The following is a 23,494-nucleotide window of genomic DNA, read 5'->3' as shown; positions in this document are numbered from 1 at the left end:
CCTCGATCTCCCACACCCAGGTGGGCTGGAAAGGGTGCTGCCCAATGCCCTGCCAGCAGAGCAGGGAGTAGAAGCCTGGAGATCGAAAGGGGCTGTGAAAACAAGATGATGTTTTATTGCCAGGGGATGGATAAACCCAGGCTAGCAGCTGGGGCTTCACAACACTGACCTACGGCCAGCAGCACACCTCCATCTCCAGGTCTCCTTGTACCTCACGCACATTCCTGAAGCGTGACGACCCACGGGCTGTAGGGGAGTGTCCCCAGCCCCACTGATGGAAACAGAGGCCTGGGCAGGAGAAGCCACTGCCTCAGGGTCGCACTGGGAGTCAGGGATAGAGCCGGGGATGGAGCCCAGGAGTCCTTTGTCCAGGCTCCCGCACTAACCACTAGAGAAACACTCCCCTCCAGTGCTGGGACGTGCCAGCGGGCCTCGATTCCCAGTCTCCCTGGCTCTGAGTGTGAGCTGCTGTAGTGACTGAGGCAGGGGTTGGGAGTCAGGACTCCTGGCTTTCATTGGTGGTTTTCCTATTGACCTAAGGGACCTTGGGCCAGCCATTCCCCCGCTCTATGTTTCAGACCCCAGCAATAAAATACTTACCCATTATTGTAAATTGCTGTGAGATTTACCCAGAAAGAGCCACTCTGTAAGTGCTATGCAGCATTGGACCATCAAAGGTCAGATCCAAATTCCTGCCCTGGAAGGGGTTACCTAGGGAGGTGGTGGAATCTCCATCCTTAGAGGTTTTTAAGGCCCAGCTTGACAAAGCCCTGGCTGGGATGTTTTAGTTGCGGTTGGTCCTGACAAAATCCTTTTCCAACCCTAACCTTCTATGATCCTCGAGTGAGGAGTGTTGGGATCCTGGCTTTCAGTTCAGCCCAGTACAGGGAGAGGAGCTCAGCCTTGAGTTTGGATAGAGGAGGATCAGCCCTTCCTGGGTTGGGAGATGAGCTAAGAGGCCCTTTCATCCCTAGTGGGGTGGGAAAAAATTGATTATTTTTAAAAAAATATTAACTGGATTTGTAATTAAATTAAGAATAGGCTTGTTTATTAAAAATCACCTACTTAAAATGAATGATGTAAAAGCTAAGCCCCTGGAACCAAAGTTAGCTGAAATGCTAACCCAGCTCTGGACAGCAGTAGCTTCCTTGAAAGGTGCAGAAAATATTTTCTTCATTTCAGTTTATTCAAATAGTTCAGTTCACTTGACTAGTTCGTTGAAATTGAAGAAAGCCTTTGGGAGTTCACTAAACAGGCAACCTTGTTTTCCTCCCTCAGTCTATGGATAATCTATGGATCTACTAGTTCATAAATCAGGAAACACGTGGCGACCAGAATGTATCATTTCAATTCACTAACCACACATCACATTTCCTTTGTTTAAGAAATCAGTTAGTTTTAAATGAAAAACATTTTTGATACAACTCTTTTCTTATGCTTCTTTTTCTAGCTCTGACATGACCTTGCTGTGTGACCAAAGAGAGGTCACTTCCTTTCTCTTTACCTCTGTGTCATGGGGATGGAGAAAATTCTCTAAATCCTAGCAGGAGACAGATTTGAGCACGTCAGGAGTTTTAAAGCCCTTGTGCTCAAAAGGACAATGGGTGACTGTTGTTTGGGGCAAGAATCCCGACGGATTTACTACCTCTCCCCCATTCAAAGCCAATACCACATCTCTGTGTTTGCAATCATGAGTTAGAAATTCTCAGTGCCTCTCTGTCTCTGGCTGAATATTTCAACAAACTCTGGACCCAGGTGCTTAGGCAACGACTTCCAACAGTTCAGTGGTTTGACTTCCTCTGAAAATTGGCAGCAAACGTGGACTTCTTCATATATTTATTCAATTTAAATTAGTTTAATAGGTTATAGCAACTATAGGCCTTAACATAGCTTGTCATAGTTTCAAATGTTATCCCTGATAGGTTTGGTTTTTAAAACAAATAAAACTGGTTTTAAATTTACATGTAGAAATCCAATTTAAATGCTTAAAAATGCCTTTTTGGGATTTTTTGGTTTTGAAACAGCCATTGATTGGTATTCACGTTGATTTTAGAAGAAGTACGTCATCTGAGAGACGCATCAACTGCTCGTATTCTATGAAAGGAGAGGAGGCAGCAAAATTCATCGTATCGATAATTTGCTGTGAATTATTTGCTCAGTCTGAAAAGAGATGAACTAGAGTTTTCGGACACTTGTTTATGTAGGTCCAGCTCAGAGGTGGTGGGAGGGGCAGGAATGCTGTCTCTCTCCCTGAACCAGTAGCAATTGCACGGGATGCTGCACAAAACCTACATTTTACTGCCAAATCGTCTCAGCCATTCATTCCTCTTCTGCGCTTCCCGTTTTAAAAGTTTCAAATCTACAAAACCTTCCCCTTGACAATCACTGCCCAGGGGTTGCTGCGGGCAGAGGAACCTGAGCGGTAACACTGTGACCTCAGCGGTAACTTGGCCACCTGTCGCTCACTGACTCCACTAACGCTGAGCGTAGATCCTGACGCTGTGGCCTGCCTTGGGCATCACTCCCACTGAAACCTGGAGGCTTGTTTGCTGACTTATGCAAATCGCCCGTGGAGAGTCAGCACTGACTGGCTGAATTAACTCCCAAGTCACAACGCCCTTCAGCTTCCAGCACCAATGTAAGGGGCACAGTGCGGAAATCAGGCTTTTCTGGCGGTGTTGTTTTCCAACTGTCACTAAAATCAAGGAGGTTCTTCCCACTGATGCCTAGAAGTTCCCTGAAATGTTGGAATCAATTGGACGAAGTCCCAAAAATTATTGTGTTACAGACAGACAAAGAAATGCCGTTGAATTGAGCCTTAGGCCTCACTGCCCTCAGCCAAGAGTGCCTGAGTCTCCTCCCTATTAACTCAGCAATAACCCCCCACTTGGCCGATCAGTGTGGAGACTCTCAGGCCTGGAGGCCGAGCATTCTCAACTAGTCACCACAGGAGAGCACAATGGTGGAGATCACCATCAGCGCACAATTCCAGCCCCACCTCTTTGTGAGGGGCTCCTACAATGACAGCTGGAGCACAGCCCCACCCTCCCCAGGAAGAAGAGCAGCAGAGAAAAGAGAAGAAGAGACAAGAGGGAAGGAGGAAGAGAGAAGCAAAAAGGGACAAATTCCAAACGCCCCCAGCGAGTCTCAGATTCATAAATTCCAAACCCAGATGGAACCACTCTGCTCTGACTTTCTGTTTCACATCGGCCATAGAACGTCCCTCAAAATAATTCCCACAGAAATTAGAGCGGATTTTTTTAGAAAAACACCTAATCTTGATTTTAAAACAAGCCAGTTGTGGAGGATCCAGCACAACCCTTGGTGAATTGCTCCAAACCCTGGCATTAAAAATGCTCTTCTTATTTCCAGTGTAAATTGGTCTAGGTTCAGCCATTGTCTGCTCATAACCTTTATCTGCTAAAGTGAAAAGCCCATTAGTAAATATTTGTTCCCTTAGGCTCATCCTTAACCTTCTCTTTGATTGAGCTCCTGTAGTCTGTCAGCACAAGGCATGTGTTCTAATCCTTTCATCGTTCATGTGGGTCTTCTGTGGACCCTCTCCAACTGATCAGCATCTGTCTCAAATTGTGGACACCAGAAATGGACACAATAGTCCAGGAGTGGCTGCACCAGTGCCCAGTACAGAGAGATATAGAACCTCTCTCCTTCTACCTGAGAATCTGCTCGGTACGGCTCCAAGGGTCGAATTTGCCCCTTTGGCCACAGCGTCCCACTGGGAGCTCATGGTCAGCTGATCATCCCCCATGACCCCAAGTCTTTTTCAGGGTCACAGCTTCCCAGGATAGAGTCCCCCATCTTGTACATAGAGCCTGTATTTTTTCTTACCTTCTACACAGATGATGATTTCTTTCAACAAAATCCACAGGGAAATGCAAAAACTCCCAAAGAATCTCCTCCACCCCAATCCGCTCCTGGTCCTGACCGAGAGACCGCGAGATGGAGGCTTCCTGCAGCAAGGCTACAGGGGTCTCTGAGGTTCCCCCTGCCCCGCATCCCTGTCCTGCCGGGCTGTTGTCAAGGGAGCTCTGTGAGGTCACAGCTGCCTCATCACCTTTGCCCAATAGGCTGAGTTCCTGCCAAAGGCCTGTGTGAAGTCACTGCCACACTCACCTTTCCCTTGCAGGACTGATGTCTGTCCCTGGCCAGCCCGGTTGGATGTTTGAGCTGCACCCTGGATCACCCCACTTGCTCATTAATGATTCTGGGGAGCAAGCAGGCCACCCAGTAAAACAGCAGAGCCTGTTCCTCACCCCACCCCGAGTTTTTCATAGAGGCATCGGTTGTGAAACAATTCGATCTCCTAATCCGGCCTCTATTTCACGGGCTATGAAAAATTTCATACACTTACCACCATATTAAGCCCAACTGCTTGAAATTCACTAAAAGGCATCTTCCAGAACAGGGCCATCCCTAGCTATTCTGGGGTCCTACACAGCCCCCCCCATGGCTGGGTGCGGCGGGGGCCCCAGGCCTCCATGGGTGGGGGGGGCAGGCTTGGGGGGCAGGCTGGGTCTGGGTCGCTGCACTTCCCACTGCTGGTGAGTGCAGGCCCGGCCCTCCTGCAGCCCTCAGGGATGTGGGGGCGGGGCTGGGGCGGGGCAGAGCAGGGCAGGGGCTTTGGGGAAGGGGTGGAGTGGGGGCGGGGCTGGGGCGGAGCAGGGGTAGGGGCCATGGGGAGGAGGCAGGGCAGGGGTGGAGAAGCACGCAGCTGCGCAGGGCACCAGGAAATTTGGTGCCCTACGCAGCTGCGTACTTTGCGTATGAGTAGGGACGGCCCTTCTTCCAGAATGACAACCAGTTGTGATGTGAGGACAGCAGGAAACAGAGAATCCACTTCTTCCCTGGGTTTGCACTCCCAGTTCTCCTGAAAGACCATTGAGAATTCATGCAGCCTGAGAAACTTCCCAGAATAAGCTACCAGGAGTGGGGGGAAATGAAGGAAACCAACCGAAGCCTGAGCTAGGCTGGAGAGCATTGATCCAAGCAGTGTTTGAACCCCTCCGCCCCCACCTGCCTGCCTGCAGTGAAGTGGGCAGAGGGGCACTGATTTCTGTTTGTGAACTTGCTAAAGACCGTGGGCTTCAGCACAAGCAATACAGCCCATACTCCAAACTCTTGGAAAAATAGCCAAGTTGGCTTTTCAGAAACCTTTCCCCCCAGTGCTCTGCGTCCACTTGGGATTGTGCCCAGCAGAGGCTGGTGGAGGGGAGGGGAAGGTAGAGGAGGCTTTGCAAGTGTCATGGTGTCTGCACTACACCACAGACACTCACACAGCAATGCAGGGCATGTTACGCAGGACAGTAAATTATTTGGCCATAACTTACAAAGTCCTCAGTGTTGAAAGTACAATTTATCCAGAAAGCAAAGGGAGGGAGGGGAGGGAGAATTGCAGTAACCAGCCTGGATACTGCACATCCCCCTCGCCAGGCACATCCCCCTCACCAGGGTTTTCACTGACTTTTCCTAGCAATGTGGGGTGGAAGGGCCCTCATGTAGTCAAGTCAGGGTCCCTGTGCTGGGGCAAGACCAAGTAACACACCAAGTAAACATCCCAATGGGTGTTTCTCCAGCCTGTTCTGAAACACCTCCAATGCTGAGGATTCCACATGTTGAACTGTCTAGCTGAAGTTCCTCATGCTCCCATTCTCCTTTATGGAGTATGGACATTCGGAGTATGGGCCAGTCTTACTGGTTTGACAACATCTCCCAGTTGCTCCATTTCAAAACCAAAATACTTCAGATTTCAGCCAAAATATACCAGTGCCAAAGTATTTTGGATTTGGGGATTTGTTCCTGAAAGCTCTAAAATTTCCAAGGGGGTAGGTGGGAACTTTGACCAGCTCTACATAAAAGGCCTCTATTAACAGTGAGGGTAATTAACTCTTGGAACGATTTTCCAAGGGTCGTGGTGAATACTTAGTTCATGGACAATTTTTCATTCAAGATTGGATGATTTTTTAAAAGATATGCTCTAGTTTACAATGAAAAATACAGGGAAAAAATGATGACCTGTGTTATATAAGCAATTAGATGAGATCGGGGGGTTTGAATTTATTGTCTGCAAACACCTTGGGGTCCACAGACTATATCTAAGGGGTCCTCAAAAGGTTGTTGTTACCATAGAATGCTAGTTTTTGACCTGTGGTCCGTGGATTCCCAAAATTTTTGATTGGTCCACAAATGAAAAAAAACCCACTGGACTAGATAATCAAAATGGTTCCTTTGGGCTTTGGAATCTCTGACTACATTAAATGTCCGTTGTTTAGGCATCTCTTAAGAGAGAACACGAGTCTCCACTGGACATCAGATTTATTTTTGTGGTACCCATTGCTTCTATCCCCTCCTCTGTCTCTTCTCTGGCATAGAGTACAGTGACAGGAGAAATGGCTCCCGGGAACTGCCCCACAGTGACTGGGTTCATTTTCCGGGCAATAACAGAAAGTCCAAAGCTGCAAAAACATCCTCTTTGTGTTCTTCTTCGCCATTTATTTCTGCACCCTGGTGGGGAATGTCGGGATGATTGTGCTGATTAGGGTTGACTCCCAACTCCACAGCTCCATGTACTTTTTCCTCAGCAATTTGTCACTCTTAGATGTTGTCTCCTCCGCTGTGATTGCCCCCAAGGCGATGGTCAGTTCCTAGTGATGAGTAAAGACATTTCTTTCCCTGGGGGTGTGGTTCAGTTTTTCCTCTTCTCCTTCTGTGCCAACAATGAGCTTTGCCTCCTGGCTGTGATGGCCTACGATCACTTCGTGGCCATCTGCAACTCATGGCTTTATAATGTCATCATGTCCAAGAGAGTCTGCTTCCAGCCATTGGCTGGCTCTTACCTGTGTGCCTGTGTCAATGCCACTGTGCATAGGTGTACTGCATTCAGTCTGTCCTTCGGCCACTCCAGTGTCCTCGATCATGTCTTCTGCGATGTTTGCCCACTCCAAGAAATCTCCTGCTCTGACTTTCGCATCAATAAGCTAGTGCATTTCACCTTTGCAGCCATAGAAACGATAGGCACCATTCTCATCATCCTCATCTCCTACATTTACATCATCTTTGCCATCCTGAGGATCCGCTCCACTGCAGGAAGGCACAAAGCCTTCTCCACCTGCGCCTCCCACCTGCCTGTTGCTTCCATCTTATATGGGACCCTGATCTTTACATATTTACGACCCTCGTCTGGCAGCTCAGTGGACTCGGAGAAAACGGTGGCTGTGTTCTATACCCTTGTGATCCCGACGCTGAACACCCTGATCTACAGCCTGAGGAACAAGGAGGTGAAGGACGCCCTGAGGAGGACAATATACCAAAAAACTATTTCTCGCTGTATGTAAACATGGGGACTGGTTTTTACTGATCAGTACTGGAGTGCAAATATGAGCTAGTTCTCACTCATTAAGTCAATGTGCAGAAATTTCTGTCATCATGGAATTTACAGGAGAAAACAAGAAGGAAATGGAACTTGAGCCAGATAATGAGGAAAGGTGCCATTTCCTTTGAAAAACAGTATCCAGTAACAGTGTGACAGCTTCTCCTTTATGCATTGATATGTGATTTCTGCAATATAGGCACCTCCCCCTGTTTGTTCCACTGCCTTTTGAACTATATTGGTTAATTCAGCAGATGATATAAAGAGGAGGTACTCGGACTGGAACTGTTTTTGTTGCCACTGCTCTTATCTCAGTTCCCACAGCCACCATGTGAAATCACTACACAATTAAACAAAGGGAGGTGCACATGGAGAGGTGTTTTTATAGATAGATAGACAGAGAGATGGTTATGTATGGGGACAGATAAATAGAAACACATCATTATACACACACATGAGAAAGGAAGGATGGTCCGGAAGTTATCACACTCGCCTAAGACTTGAGGGGGTCTGAGTTTAAACTCCTCCTCCACAGTAGACTTCCTTTGTGACCTTGAGCAAATCACTTAGGGCTAGATTTTCTTAAAGGAATTTCAGTTCCTAATTCCCATTGAAATAAATGGGATTTAGCTGCCTAAATACCTTTAATAATCCTGGGTTTAGTCTCCCTTTGCCTCTGTTTGTCACTTGTAATATGAAGGTAAGAGCACCTTTAAACCCTCTCTGATTGGTCCATGCTTATAGGCCTATCCAGTGATGAGCTGCCAAAATCTTAACAACCGGTTCCCTCCTCACCCCACAAGGGGGTCGTTGCCCACCCCCGCCCCCCGGGACCCTGCCCCATCCACCCCTCCCCTGTCCCCTGACTGCCCCCAGAACTGGGCAGGAGGGTCTCATGGGCCACCGTAGTGGGTGCCCACCCCGCCGCTAAGAGCCAGAGGGACCTGCCGGGGGGTCAGGTGGGGAGTCCCAGCGGGGCTTACCTGGGGCGGCTCCCAGGAAGCATCCGGCAGGTCCCTCTGGCTCCTAGGGGCGGGGTAGCGTAGCTGGGGGGGAGCAGGGGGAGCGGCTGCTCCTCCCACTGATCACATCAAAAGTGGCGCCTTAGGCGCCGACTCCCTGGGTGCTCCGGGGCTGGAGCCCCCATGGGGAAAATTTGGTGGGTGCAGAGCACCCACTGGCAGCTCCCCGCCCCGTGCCCGGCCCCAGCTCACCTTACCTCCGCTCCACCTCCGCCCCTGAACACGCCGCCCCGCTCTGCTTCTCCGTCCCTTACCCCAGCTTGCTGCGAATCAGCTGTTCACGCAGGAAGCCAGGGAGGGCTGAGAAGCAGGCGGCAGCTTTGCGCTCAGGCCCAGGGAGGCGGATGCGAGCTGGGGCGGGGAAAGGTTCCCCTGTGCGCCCCCCAGGTTACCTGCTGCAGTGCGGGCGGCCCTCCTCGCACCCCCCCCTCCCGCCCCAGCTCACCTCGGCTCCGCCTCCTCAGGCCTGAGTGCGAAGCCGCCTGAACACCCCTCCCTGCAGTGCTGGAGTGACTTTTACTTGGCCCCAGTCTACATTTGTCTGCCTGCCAACCTAGGCTGACCTGAAACTGCTATCTCCTACCCAATTACCAAACTATTCAACTGTAAACAATTACCTCATCCTTTTCAATAGGTATCCAATCGTTAATTTATGCCTCTTAATGTTAAAACCCTTTTTTTTTTTCTTTTAACCCATTTAGTTAATTTTATTGTAGTTCTTCCCCTATTTTCGGTTAATGGCAGCAAAGGCCCGTCTTCAGCGCTGTGCTGAGGAAACAGAATAGAGCAGCCTCCCAAACTCTTGCAGGAACGCAGGATTGTGCCCACTTGTCATTTATTAGGATTTGGTCCAGGCCCGTTTTAAACATCCCAAGCAATAGGGCTTCCACCGTTTCCCAGAGAGCGCTCGCTGAGGACATTAAGAGCTATGTTAAATTGTTCTGGAGCATCCAGCCAAAGCATGACGGCTTATGACAACACAGCTGTTAGATCGCATTGTCTAGCTCTCAAGGGTAGGAGCCACGAAGCAGGTGCCGAAGCTGTCTGATTCCAGGTGGTGAGTTCCTGTTTGGGGCTAAACTGACATGGGGCGTCAGTGCAGCTTGGATATAGGCGCCTATCTCTGAGAAAGGGGGCAGGGCTTTCACACATGCCTGTTGTCGGCCTCTCTCCCATTGCCGAGGGAGCAGCAGTGCTGGCTTTTGTGGACGGCCTTCTTAGGCACTTCTCTCTCCTCATGCACAGGGAGCTTAGGGGCCCACCTGAGCTTTGTGGATCATGGTGTGTTCCTGTGATTTTTCTAGGTGCTGTGACAGTCAGCATTGCAACGCCTCAGTCCCTTGGTGTGTCTCACCCATCGGCGCCGACTCTGTGGGTGGTCCAGGGCTGGAGCACCCTTGGGAAAAAAATGGTGGGTGTTTAGCACCCACTGGCAGCCCATCAGTTCCTCTCTCTCCTCCCGTGCCTGCTGGCAGGACCCACCAATCAGCACCTCCCCCCTGCCACAGATCAGCTGTTTTGCGGCATGCAGGAGGCGCGAGGGTGGGAGGAGCGAGGGTGGGGTATGCTCATGTTAGGGGGAGGAGCAGGGACAGGAAGAGGTGGGGTGGGGGCTTGGGGAAGGGGTGGGGCGGGGGGTTGAGCACCCCCCAGCAAAGAAGAAAGTCGGCGCCAGTGGTCCCATCCAAAGTACTTTACAAAAAGGAAGTAGCATCATTATCACCATTTTATAGCTGGGGAAATTGACCAGGAAGAGTGACTTGCTGCAGCGATTAGGCCAAGGAGGCAGGTCTGATTCCCAGACTTCTGCCCAGCCCAGTAGACCTTAGTTGCTATCAATGCTCGTCCTACGCTTTGCACCATTACTTGGGAATTCTGCCGTGGGAAATGCCAGGTATTAATTATTACTACTCTTTGGGTGTCACTGTTTCCACTCACGGTTCCTATCCCGAAGCCCTGCGCCTTTGCTGATGGACAATCGTGTCTTGCTCTTTTGACATTTCGACATTGGGGGGACATAGCTTTCTAATTTCATTAGAAAAACAAAACAGTTCAAAGCTGTTCCTTTTTGTTTCCTTTCCCCCCAGGTCTCGTCCTCCTCTTGATTTGCTGGTAAAACACAAGTGGCTTAGATAAGCGTGCGGGGCTTTAAACTACGTACTTCAGACAATACAATGAAGAGAATAACAGAGCCTGTGAAAGAAGATGTCTACTTTATCTGAGAGATGTTTTAAAAGGGCTGGGTGTGAGGTGGGAGCTAGATTAGCCATAGTCTGCTGTAGAGAATCACATTTCCTTTCAATGCCCCAGGATGAAAAGGTGATGCTGGCTAATTTGAACCTGGTGATTCAGATCCCACTTCAAAACGCAGAGTCAATTAAGCTCTGTTCTCCTCCCCAGCTGTGGGCCTTGGTTTGTTGTTGCTAATCAGGACACAGGGAAATTGCTTTCACTAGAAAACTTGCACTTTCTTTGCTGGCAGCAAAACACTGCTCAGATCTGGCCTGATGGAAGAAGTTTTTATGTCAGCTGGAGATGAGTGCGGGAAGGAGGGAGGAATAGCTCAGTGGTTTGAGCATTGGCCTGCTAAACCCAGGCTTGTGAGTTCAATCCTTGAGGGGGCCATTTAGGGATGTGGGGCAAAAATTGGGGATTGGTCCTGCTTTGAGCAGGGGGTCAGACTAGATGACCTCCTGAGGTCCCTTCCAACCCTGATATTCCATGATTCTAATGCCTCCCAGAAAAGAGCAGTTTAGCACAGCTCCTGTGGGCTAGGGAGGGACAGGCAGATTAGTGACAGAGTAGGAGGGGCCTAGCTACAGTGGTGCATCCCATTCCCTGGGACATGTGTTAACAAGCAGGATTCTCTCTCTGAGGAAGCCACACGTGGGCATGGGTGGGGAGGATGAAGTTCCAGAGAGGCATATTTAAAATCTTTATAAAACAGAGACTACAGAACGGGTCCCAAATGCTGTAGTGGCTCCATTGTATACTCTAGCCCTAGAGGCCATTATTGCAGAGCACAGCAATATTTCTTTCTGTAAGGGCTCCTAACCTGTGATCTCTGATTTATGGGGGAAGCTTCCCGTTTCTCCCATGTACACATTCTGGAGGGATGAACTACTCTAGTTTGCACTCTTCTAATACCTTTCATTTCACCAGTGAATTCTACCTCCCCACCACTCCGCTGTAAGTATCATTATCCCGTTTTTAATAAGGGGAAACTGAGGCACAAAACCATATGATCAGCCCAAGATCACCCAGGAGGCAAGTGGCAGAGTTGCAGAGCTGTAACCAGGGTGGGGCGAGCAGGGCAACCGTCCAGGGTGCCAAGCCGTGGGGGCGGAAAGATGGGGAGGAAAAATGACGAAAAAAATGATACAGGCGCAAATATGCTTGCTTGCTTGGCCCGAGCGCTAAAATGCCTAGTTACAGCTCTGCTCCTCTGAGCCACCTCTCACTGCTTCTCCTCTGTGCCTGGCGCTCCCACTCTCCGCTGAACCGGGGCGATTTCCCTGGGGCTATCGGTGGGAACTCATCCCTGGGAACACATGGGGGCTGGGGGAAGTTGGACTGTGACCCAGGTGTTGGGAGCTGGAACAGGAAGATCCCTACACTATTACAGCCTCATATAAGGCAGCACCAGCCTTATATGAGAAGCTGGGGTTGAATTTTTCTATTATATCAACACTAAAATCTCCAGTCAGCAGGAAATTATTTTTCTTAAGTTCCTTCCATCCCTGTTTCCTAAATGAAGCCCAGAAGAATTAAGTTACTTGTCTGAGGAGATCTGGCCATGGAACTCAGGAGTCCCGACTCCCACCCCTCTGCTCTACCCCACTCCTCTCCCAGAGGCAAGAGAAAAGCCAGGAGTCCCAACTCCTAGCCCTGCCCCATTGTAACTAACTAGACTTTACTCCCAGAGGGCAGGCTAGCACCAGGGAGTTCTGACTTTAAGACTGCTCTGTCCACTAGACTCCACTCACCTCACAGAGGTGAGATCAGAACCCAGGAGTTCTGAGCTTTAGCCATTGCGTCATGCTGGCTCCCCACATTTATCTACAGGGAGAATTTAGGCCAAAATGAGTGTGACTGTCTGTACCGCTATGGTCACTGCTTTTATAAGACTATGATAAAACTTGTACAACGTATGCCTTGTGAAAACTCATTTGAAAACTCATAATTTGCTCATCATTATTGTCCCGGTAAAATGTCTGTGGCAATATTGTATGTAAACTTCTAAGAGTCTACTCTATGATATTATTAAGCCATGTTCCAAGTCTGGAGAGCAGTCACAAACCAGTTTGCCAGAGACAAAAAGCTAGCAGATGCTTCAGCCAGCTGTCAACAAAATCAAATGGACCATCACCTGGTTAAGTGGCCATTCTTTGGCAGGAAAGAGGTTGTGGGCGAAAATCTCCATCCTGACAAAGAAACAGCTGGGGGTTCCCATCCACACAGACTTTCTGTCTCCTGAACCTCAGCTGGAAATGATTATCAAAGAAGAGAAAGAGCTATAAGAAGGGAAAGCAGATGCCCCAAATTATTCCTCCCTTTCTCTCTACCCAGGGCATCTACAACACCTGTAGATAGGGCCCTATCAAACTCATGGCCATGAAAAACATGTCAGACTGTGAAATCTGGTCTCCTCCAGTGAAATCTGTTTTTTTGGGGGTGTGCTTTTACCCTATAGTATACAGATTTCATGGGGGAAACCAGTGTTTCTCAAATTGGGGGTCCTGACCCAAAAGGTGGTCCGGGGCGGGGAGCAAGGTTATTTTAGGGCTGTCACGGTATTGCCACCCTTACTTCTGTGCTGCCTTCAGAGCTGGGCGGCAGGAGAGCGGCAGCTGTTGGCCAGGCGTCCCGCTCTGAAGGCAGCACCCCGCCAGCAGCAGCCCAGAACTAAGGGTGGCAAAACCAGACCATGCCACCCTCACTTCTGCGCTGCTGCCTTCAGAGCTGGGCGGCCAGAGCGCGGTGGCTGCTGACTGAGGGCCCGGCTCTGCAGGCAGCTGCGCAGACGGAAGGGCGGCAATACCAGACCAGGCCATCCTGACTTCTGGGCTGCTGCTGGCGGTGGCTCTGCCTTCAGAGCTGGGCTGCTGTCCAGGTTCCCAGCCCTGAAGGCAGCGCCGCCGCCAGCAGCTGCACAGAAGTCAGGGCAGCAGGACTGAAACCCCCCCTACGATAACCTTGTGACCCCTCCCCACAACTCCTTTCTGGGTCAGGACCCCTACATTGACACCACCATGAAATTGCAGATTTAAATAGCTGAAATCATGACATTTTTGATTTTTAAAATCCTATGACTGTGAAATTGACCAAAATGGACCGGGAAGTCAGTAGGGCCATACCTGTAGAACAAAAGAAACAGCTTTGCACTGGGGGAGGGATCCTGACTGAAAGGCATTCAGCCAGGAAGACGGCTAAAACGTGCTGAGAGAGACTTTGCTTTGAATTCACATAGCTGGTTAAGTTAGGCATTAGTTGCATTTTACTCTTATTCTCTTGTAACCAATTCTGACTCTTTCATATTCACTTAAAAGTTATCTTCTGTAGTTAAAAAAAACTTGTGTTATCTAAACCACTGTGTTTGGATTGAAGCGTTTGGGAAACTCCATTTGGGGATAATAGGATTTGTGCCTATCATTTCCTATTAATAAAATGATGGACTTTATCCGAGCTTGTGTTGTCCAGGAGAGGGCTGGGCAGTACAAGACGCACATCACTGGGGGCAAGTCTGGGACTAGGAATTTGCTGGTGGTGTTCTGCAGTGTAATTAAAGAGTGGCTGGCTATTGCACTCAGACAATATAACTAGGAGTAACTTACATGCTGGAGGCTGTGTCTGAGCAGACCAGGAGTGGTAGCTCAGTGAAGCAGGGTAAAAGGCACCCCAGGCTGGAGAATTGAGGGAACACAGCTGTTTATCAGTCCAGACTGTACCCTGAGAAATGTAACAATGGGGAAAAAGTTTCTACCCTCAACTGGTTTCGCCAGCTGATGCTCCTTCAGTCATAGAATATCAGGGTTGGAAGGGACCTCAGGAGGTCATCTAGTTCAACCCCCTGCTCAAAGCAGGACCAATCCCCAATTTTTACCCCAGATCCCTAAGTGGCCCCCTCAAGGATTGAACTCACAACTTTGGGTTTAGCAGGCCAATGCTCAAACCTCTGAGCTCTTCCCTGATCTAAATACTATGTAAACATAAGTTTAAAATCACTGGGCTGGATTCTGCTCTTAGTGACCATGGTGTAAATCTAGAATGACCTCACTTATGTGAATGGAGTCAGGGTTGGATTCTGCTCTCAGCCACAGTGGTTTATATCCACAAAAATCCTTTTGGGTTTACTGGGGTCACTCTGCATTTATTCTAGTATGAGATCAGAATCGGGTCCTTTGAATTACTGTGTTTATATGTGAGAAACCCACTGTTAAGGATTGAGAGTAACTCAATAGCAGCCTGGATTAAAAATATAGTTCAAAACCTTTGTGTGTTATCCAGAATCTGAATCTTAAAGGAACAAACAACGACCAGCACGCTCAAGCCTATTTGCTAATAAGAACAATCAGAACACAGCCCTGACTCCAGAGATGTCAGGGGGGTTGCTCCGGATTTACACGAGAGTCATGAAGAACAGAATCTGTCCCTAATGCTGATGCAATCAGGGGTTACAGAAACTGAGCTATATTAAAGACTCCCCATCATTTTCTTTGTTTCCCTTTAATCTTTTCCAGGAACCAAAGCACCACCCAATGTGACTGAGAGATATGGAATGCTCCTTCAAATCCCCATCTTACCCTGCAGCAATCCAGGCACTGGGATTCAAATCCTTCATACAGGCCTCTGATCTCCCACACTCCACTTCCTGTGACCCCCTAAGGAGCTCAGTTCACCCGCACAGAATCCCTACACCCACAGACCTCTCACTTCCCCACAGCTGTTATTTTTCTGGACACCACAGACCACAAAGAAAAAAACACATACCATCTTTTAGCTCCAAATATTTATTGTCACCTCTTAAATCTAACTACAGGAAGCTCCCGACACCGATAGAAAAATAGCATTACTAAAAAAAAAAAAGGATACAGAATTAAAAAAATCAGCCCTACAGAAAAATATTAGATTAATTCAAACACCCCTCCCTTAAAAGCTACATCGTGAGAAGGCCCCGATCCTGCCACAAGCAGATTTCCTGCATTAAGTCTCTCTCAGCTCCTCATAACGTTGATTGAAATGGTTGGAGAGACAGCTCTGAACTATGACAACTCACAAAGCTGCAGGAGAGAGATCTTTGGGTTATGACAACTCATGAAGCTGTGGGAGAAAGACCTCTGGGTTATAACGTCCTGTGAGGTTGTGGGGAAAAGATCTCTCTCTTTCCTGCTAAGATGAAATCTTGCCAATCCCTTTACTTCCCCTCTCTGTGTTTATAAAAATCCTTGAAATTAAAATAGACACGTCCTCCCCTCAAAAAAAAGGCTAAAAAATATTACTTAAAAAGGGCATTTAAACAGCAGTCACTTCTCTAAAGCAATCTGGGTTTCCTTTTGTTTTAGAAAAGGTTTCCCCACGTGAATCAAAGAAGCAAATAAGTGACTTAAGGAGAGGGTGAGGGGTGGGTGGAAGACCTGGCTAAGGAGACAGCAGGAATTCTAGCTAGCTACTTTGAAGATTCAGTGGCCACCACTGTCAAAAGCAGCGAGTGATTAGGAGTGTCTCAGTTTTTATGGGAGTCAAATTGGGGGAGACCCCCTTACAAAGAAAGTGATTCCCCAGAAAGCGCAGAGTGCTCATCCTCTGAAAATCAGGCTCAGACTGAACACCCCAAAATAACTAGCCAGTTTGGAAAAAATCTTAGCCATTTTCTTTCTCTCCTTCTTCCTCCTCTCTCACCCCTTTCTTCAATCACAGCTTTTCCATGCCACATCTTGATGCTAGTTTGTTGTTCTAAAAAGCCTTGGTCTCTTCTCTCCCAAAAGTTTAGATTTCCATTCCCTCCTCTGTTCCAACCTCTAGACTCCACTTCCCCCTGAGTGCCAGGGATAGAACCCTGGTGTCCTGGCTCCCAGGCCCCCTCGCCCACTCTAACCCACCATTCCCCTGCCAGAACTGGGAAGAAAACCCAGAAGTCCTGACTTAAAGCCCTCCTCTAACCTATTCAGCTCCAAGAACAGAAGAATCACCTTTTTTTAAGTATAAATAGTTCTACATGGCTGTTGGGTTTTTATAAAGAATTCTGCCTTGCAGACATAATGCCATCAAAGCTCCCACTGATCCCCATTGACCGCTTTGCCTCGAGAAATACAACAGGGATGGGGCAAGCTCTGGGGTTTATTCTTTAAACCTTAGCAACACCAGGAATGTATGTTCTTATTTTATTTCCCTGTGAAGCATCAGGTGAGGAGGCTCAAGAGTTTAACAGAACTCCTAAAGCAAAGATTTGGGGAACTTTTAACAAAGAAGATTTTTCTCCAGAGTGCCTGTTATGCTGTGATGTACATGGGAAAGTTGGTAATATTTTTATGATCCAGATGCGTGTCTCAGTTTCCCTGTGCACTTTGTATGGCTACACACTGAGTAGAACAGGGAATGAGGGCTGGCAAAATGGCAGGTAGACTGTCTGAGATGGTACCAAGGTGTCTTTAGGAGCAGAAAAGAATCAACACATCTGAATGAAAGATCCGGAAGACATAATGGGACCGCCAATGAACAAGAACGCTTAGCTGCTGGGCCTGTAAAGAGCAGGCAACTTCCTCCGACACTCTGCAGGGAGGAAAGAGCTCAGCATCACTGCTAATACGCAATGGGCTGCATCGCTCCCTGAGACGAGAATGTCTCCGCAGAAGCCTGATCTCAGTCGGACTTGCTGTAGGAGCTCCTGGTGGCAAAGGCCTGAAGGCCCAATCCTGGAGTCAGAGAGGCCGCATGGCCTATCCTGGTGGATCAGTGTGGCCCCCTGAGGTCTGCCACACTAAAAGGGAAACTGTTTAAAGGCCGGGATGTAGCACAGACCTGGTAAACTCATGTCTGATGGGGTGTTCACCCCACACCACCTCTGAAGGGCTTAACGTGGCTAGTTGGACCAATTAGCCACCAAGGCTGCACCTGGACAGGGAACCAGGGAGCAGAGAGGACTAATTAAAGGATGAAGCTCACCTGGACAGGAATAGGAAGGGCTCGTAGAAAGCCAGGTAGCTGAGGGCAGAAAGGGGCTGCAGGGAGGAGGTCTGTAGTCACTCTGTGGGGCTTGGGAGACCAGGGAGCTTGGCCCAGAGGGAAAGGCAAGCCGGAGGAGGGTAGAGAGGAAGCTGGACAGAGACAATGTAGGAAGCAGACCAGGGAAACAGCAGTGAGGTGTGGGACAGCACAGGGTAGGGTCCCTGAGCAGGAACCCAGAGAAGAGGCCAGGCCTGGGTTCCTCTACCACCCACTGTGGAAATGGCCCCATTGATGGGCAGTGAACTGGAAGACTGCCTGGGATGACTGGTACAGAGAGACTTGGGTACACAAACCCCCCCGGAAGGGGAAAACCACATGACCTGGCCTGAGGGCCAAGCCATGAAGAGGAAGCCATTGAGTCCCAAGAGAGAGACAGAGTGAGCACCTGCAGGAAGGAGCATCAGACTGGCAGAGCTAACCCCAAGGAGGTGTTCCAGTGGTGAGTAGAGCACCCCGTGAAACAGACATTTGACCTAGATCAATATTAACACAGGCAAAGAATCTGACAGGCTCATTCTGTTGTCACTTATTGAACTCGGTTACCCAAGGAACACATTGGGAGAGAAAATCTTGATTTTTAAAGATTTGGACCAAAACTTTCAATGGTGATGGGCAGTACCCAACCTTTAATGGTTAAGGGGGCCCAATTTTCAGACAATGTTGAGCACTTCCACCCGAAAACTAGGCCTCTAAGATATCTCATACAATGGACGTCCTCTGAGATTGCTGTTGAAAACTCCTAGCCTTAACTTATGTTTTAAATCCACTCTCCACGTTCAATCAGGTTTAACCGATCAGACCCAATTCTCCAGTCTTCCCAAGAGACTTCCAAGTTATTTAACTCCCAAATGTCTAACGTACAAGTCCCAAGCAGGTTGATTCAAGCTTTGTTTTGTGCATCATAAAGTAGCAAAATTGAAGGGCACAATCCCCAGTTTTAATTCCCTTTCCAGGATCCCTTTACATTTCTTCTCCTGGTTGGTTGAGAGAAATGAGAGCTCAATTGTGGATCTTAATTACTGCAAACCAGACTAAGAAAAGACTTAGAGATCTATGCTCTGCAGCCAACTCAGAGCATGAACAAAGCAGGGTGAAATGAGAGTCACTTCTAGCTTATACAATTACTCATCAAATACAGAATAATAAGCACTTTTCATCTATGACTCTCAAAACACTTTAGAAAACAGCTGGGTACCATTATTCTCATTTGACAGATGAAGAAGAAACTGAGGCACAGAAAGGTAAAGTGCCAGAGCCGGGTGTAGAACCCAGGCCCCTACTCTAAACTATACACCTAAGCATAACTGCAAACAAACTCCGATTTCACCTTCTATAACCCACACATAGCTGGGAATCTAATCCATGAGTCCTGGTTTCCAGCCTCCTCTGCGATCACCCACTAGACCCTACTCCCCTCCCTGAGGACAGAACCCAGAAGTCCTGACTCCCAGGCCTAATCACTAAACCTCACTATGTTTGCTTATTTCCTCTGTACAAATCCCTGTGGCACACATCACAGCTGGATGATTTGCCTTAGCATTTCCTGCCACTTTGGGATCCTCGCAGAGGCCATCCGCACCTTGATCCACCTTGTAAGTGGGGGAAAGGGCTTCAGATCAGGCCTGCAGCTTGCTGCAGGCAAAAGGGCACTGGCATACATTGGGGGTAGGAGCCACGGTTTCCGAGATGGATTGGTATGTCTTGCTGAGCAATAGGGGGGCTGGAAGAGAGGACACCAATTTACTCTCTATAAAGGTGCCCTTGTCCCCCTAGAAGGCACATCGATGTCTTGCTTTATAGAGGCCCTCGTTCCCCACGGCATGTCAATTTCACCCTCTAGAGAGACACCAGTGCCCCCCTCTCCATCTGCTGGGTATCTACTTGGCGTGAGTCCTCTGGTGCTTCATGAGGGCGGAGCTGTCTCCAAAGCCCTTCCCGCAGTCGGTGCATTTGTAGGGCCGCTCTCCGGTGTGGGTGCGCCGGTGGTTGTTGAGCTTGGAGCTGTCGATGAAGCACTTCCCGCACTCGGGGCACTTGTAGGGCCGCTCCCCGGTGTGGATGCGCTGGTGTTTCATCAGGGATGAGTTGCAGCCAAAACTCTTCCCGCAGTCGACGCACTTGTAAGGCTTTTCGCCCCGGTGGATCCGCCGATGCTCCACCAGGTGGGAGCTGACGCTGAAGCGCTTCCCGCACTCGGTGCACTCGTAGGGCCGCTCGCCCCGGTGGATCCGCCGGTGCTGCATGAGCGACGAGCTCTGGTTGAAGGTCTTGCCGCACTCGGGGCAGCTGTAGGGTCTCTCTCCGGTGTGGATGCGCCGGTGCTTGATGAGGTTGGAGCTCTGGCTGAAGCTTTTCCCGCAGTGGCCACAGCTGTAGGGTTTCTCTCCGGTGTGGATGCGCCGGTGCTGGCTCAAGTTGGAACTGCTGCTGAAACTCTTGCCGCACTCGGCACAGGTGTAGGGCTTTTCGCCCGTGTGCGTGCGGACGTGCTGGGCGAAGGATCCCAGGCTGAAGCTCTTCCCGCACTCGCTGCAGATGAAGGGCTGCTCCCCGATGTGGGTGTGGTAATGCTTCACCAGGGTGTAGTTGCGGTTGAAGCTCTTCCCGCACTCGGTGCACTGGTAGGGCCGCTCGCCCGTGTGGATGCGCTGGTGCTGGAAGAGGTGGGAACTCTGGCTGAAGCTCTTCTCACACTGGTCGCACTTGTAGGGGCGCTCCCCGGTGTGGATGCGCTGGTGTTCCAGGAGGTTGGAGCTGAGAACAAAGCTCTTCCCGCAGTCGGTGCACTTGTAGGGCTTCTGGCCTGTGTGGATGCGCTGGTGCTGGACCAGGTGGGAGCTCTGGCTGAAGCTTTTCTCGCAGTCCGAGCAGCTGTAAGGGCTCTCCCCCAGCTGGGCTCGGTTGTGCTCCATCATCATCCTGATGCCGATCTCCTCTGGAGACATCGCATTGATCTCCTCCGGCCATCCAGCCACGCTGGCCTCTTCTTGCTTAATGCTCTGGGACATCCAGTGTGGCTCTGCTCCCGTAGGCCCTTCCTTCTTGGGACTCTTCACCTCCATCCTGGCACCTGCTGGGAGAAAGGGAGAATCCAGCCAGGGCTCGTTGACTGTGCTAGGGAGAGAATGAGTGGCAAATCTGATGGGTAGGAGGTGAATTTCCCCAAACCCTTCCCCAGAGGGGAAGTGGCTTTGCTCCAACGATCCAGCTGAGCCCTCAGAGGAAAGCTTGGGGAGGGGAATTTGATAATGGGCTTTTCGATCTAGAAGATGAAGGACTAACAAAATACAAAGGCCAGAAGTTAAGGCTAGACAAATTCAGACTGGAAATATGGTGTAAATGTTTAACCCTGAGGGGAATTAACCATCAAAACAACTTGGCAAGGGTCAAGATGGATTTTCCATCTTTGGCAAGTTTTAAATCAAGATAGGATTCGTTCTGAAAAGATTTGCTCTAGTTCTAAAGCAATTATTCTGGGGAAGTTCAACAGCTGGTGAGATGAGATAAATCACATGCTTCCGGCCTTGGGATCTCTGAGTGTCGGGTACTGAGCGAGACAGGGCAGAACAAATTCAGGCTGGAAATTAGAAGGTTTCGAACCACCAGAGAGGTGAGGTTCTGGAACAGCCTCTCAATGGGGAGTGTGTGTGTGTGGGGGGGGGGGGGAGGGGGGGAATAACGATTAATTTTAAGACAACTGGAGAAATTTGAGTGCAAAGGTGATGTGGGAGGGCGGGGCTCATTTCTGGTTTATGTCTTATGTTCCTAAAAACTATTACTTCAGGGTTTCAGTTGTCCCCCAGCAAGAGGCAGGGAGGGATCTTTTCCCCCCAAGCGTGTTTTGGGAGGCTGGATTTTTTTTTGGTCTTCTTCCTCTGAAGCACTGGTGATGGCCAACGCTGGAGATGGGACACAAGCTGTGGGACAGGGCTCTGAGATGGCACCGAGCACTCTCTGGTGCTCGGCTCGCGGGGTCGAGCTCACATGCTCAGGGTCTAACTCAGTGGTTCTCAACCTTCCCAGACAACTGGACCCCTTTCAGGAGTCTGATTTGTCTTGCGTACCCGCAAGTTTCACCTCCCTTCAAAATGACTTGCTTACAAAATCAGACATAAAAATACAAAAGTGTCTCAGCCACAGTAGCACTGAAAAATGGCTCTCATTTTTACCATATAATTATGAAATAAATCAACTGGAATAGAAATATTGTACTTACTTTTCAGCATATAGACTATAGAGCCATTGTCTGTATGACATTTTAGTTTGTATTGACTTCCCTAGTGCTTTTTATGTAGCCTGTTATAAAACTAGGCAAATATCTGGGTGAGTTGATGTACCCCCCGGAAGACCTCTGCGTACCCCCAGGTACCATGATCTAACTAATCGCCATATATGGGGTGAGGAACAAATTTCTTCCCCAGGTTAGACTGGCAGAGACCTTGGGTTTTTTACATCTTCCTCTTAGTTTCGCAGCGTGTGGGTGTGGATCACTTGCTAGGATCATCTGGGGATCTCTCACTTAATCATTTCCCTTCCACTGTGGGGGGGGCCTCAGGCACTGGTGCGCCTCGGTCCCTTGCAGGGAGGGATAGCTCAGTGGTTTGAGCGTTGGCCTGCTAAACCCAGCGTTGTGAGCTCAATCCTTGGAGGGGGCCATTTAGGGATCTGGGGCAAAAATTGGGGATTGGCCCTGCTTTGAGCAGGGGGTTGGACTAGATGATATTCCAACCATGATATTCCATGATTCTATTCCCTGCCTGTGGGATCTCATGGCTGAGCCTCCGGTGGGCTGTGATACTTTGGTTAAAGTCCCTTGCTGGGCTTCATGTGCAGGTGGTGGGTGGCACCGCCGGCCTGGGATACACTGGAGGGCAGATTACGAATCGCCACAGCACCCTAAATAATTGGATGCCACTTTTGCCACCTCCCGGCTTTGCGGATCATTGACACTAGCCCTCCAGCGTCGGGGTGCAACTCCAGCTCCGCCCCTTCTGGCCTGCACCCTCCCCAGCCCTAGCAGGGCCCGCTGTTAACTCGTGGAGGGGCTTCCTCACCTGCGCAGGCCCCTCGGGGGATCGCCCTTCCCTCGGCGCCCTGGAGCGCCGGGACACACGGCTCTTCCCCTCGCTGCATCCCGGAGTCAGGGCCAGGGAATCCTGCCTGCAGGCGGGGAAAGACGGGAAGGCTCTGCTTTGATAAATTACCACGAAACCCTTCAAAACTCCCCCCCCCCGCCCCCACACAGGCAGCCCCGGGTTGGGGGGGGGACCTGGGGGCTCAGCTGCACAGACCCCCCCCACGTGCTGCTGGGCTGGGGGGGGATCTCTCCGTTCCCAGCCCCACTTTGGCTCCCATCCCCTTGTCCCCGCGGCCGCTTCCTCCAAGCAGCGACTGGCCGCCGCTGCCCTTTCCCTCCCCGCGGCCGCCTCTGGCTGCGCCCCCCCCGGCGCCCCCGCTCACCGCCCGGCCGGGGCGATCCAGGGGGCTGCGGACGGGAACGCGCCCAGCGCAACAGGAGGAGTCCGGCTCCGGAGCAGACCCGCCGGGGCAGGAGGAGCTGCGGGGAGGGGGGGCTGGACAGGAAGGTCCCTGCGCTATTCCAGCCCCCTGATGGTGGCACCATGTGCTCTGGGAAGGGGAGGGCTGCGGGGTTAACCCTTCGCTCCCTGCACGCCGCCGCCCTGGGGAGTTTGGTTCCCCCCTGGAGCGAGCAGATCAGGGACCCAGCCCCCAGGGCACGTGTCCTGGCGTGGCTGCCTGCGGCCCCGGGACATGGGTGCAGGGCGGGGAGCGGCGGCGAAGAGACCCGCTGCCCAGCATGATCCCCAGCCAGCTCAGAGGCTGCGAAATGGGGAGGGTG

The 23,494-nt window shown here is 50.2% G+C and overlaps 1 protein-coding gene and 1 pseudogene across 2 annotated transcripts; one reads left to right on the top strand and one right to left on the bottom strand.

Moving 5' to 3' along the window:
- Nucleotides 1-6,401: 6,401 nt before the first annotated feature.
- LOC141988593 (olfactory receptor 5J3-like) lies at nucleotides 6,402-7,352 on the top strand (annotated as a pseudogene).
- An 8,075-nt stretch (nucleotides 7,353-15,427) lies between these two features.
- LOC141988560 (uncharacterized) lies at nucleotides 15,428-23,224 on the bottom strand. Of its 2 annotated transcripts, none has more exons than XM_074954375.1 (3): nucleotides 23,095-23,224; nucleotides 22,689-22,794; nucleotides 15,428-20,704 (listed from the first exon to the last, which is right to left on the bottom strand). In XM_074954375.1, exons 2-3 carry the CDS (start codon nucleotides 22,765-22,767, stop codon nucleotides 19,512-19,514), a joined length of 1,272 nt encoding a protein of 423 aa, XP_074810476.1. In that variant the 5' UTR covers nucleotides 22,768-22,794; nucleotides 23,095-23,224; the 3' UTR covers nucleotides 15,428-19,511. The 2 variants fall into 2 exon arrangements, with proteins under 2 accessions (XP_074810476.1, XP_074810477.1); XM_074954376.1 differs by having other exon boundaries at nucleotides 15,428-20,707; nucleotides 23,095-23,155.
- Between the last annotated feature and the right edge of the window lie 270 nt (nucleotides 23,225-23,494).

The sequence above is a fragment of the Natator depressus genome, chromosome 6 (genome assembly GCF_965152275.1).
Source record: "Natator depressus isolate rNatDep1 chromosome 6, rNatDep2.hap1, whole genome shotgun sequence".
Taxonomy (NCBI): Eukaryota; Metazoa; Chordata; order Testudines; family Cheloniidae; genus Natator; species Natator depressus.
The sequence above is the reverse complement of the archived record's forward strand: the minus strand, read 5'-3'. Positions and strand labels throughout refer to the sequence as shown.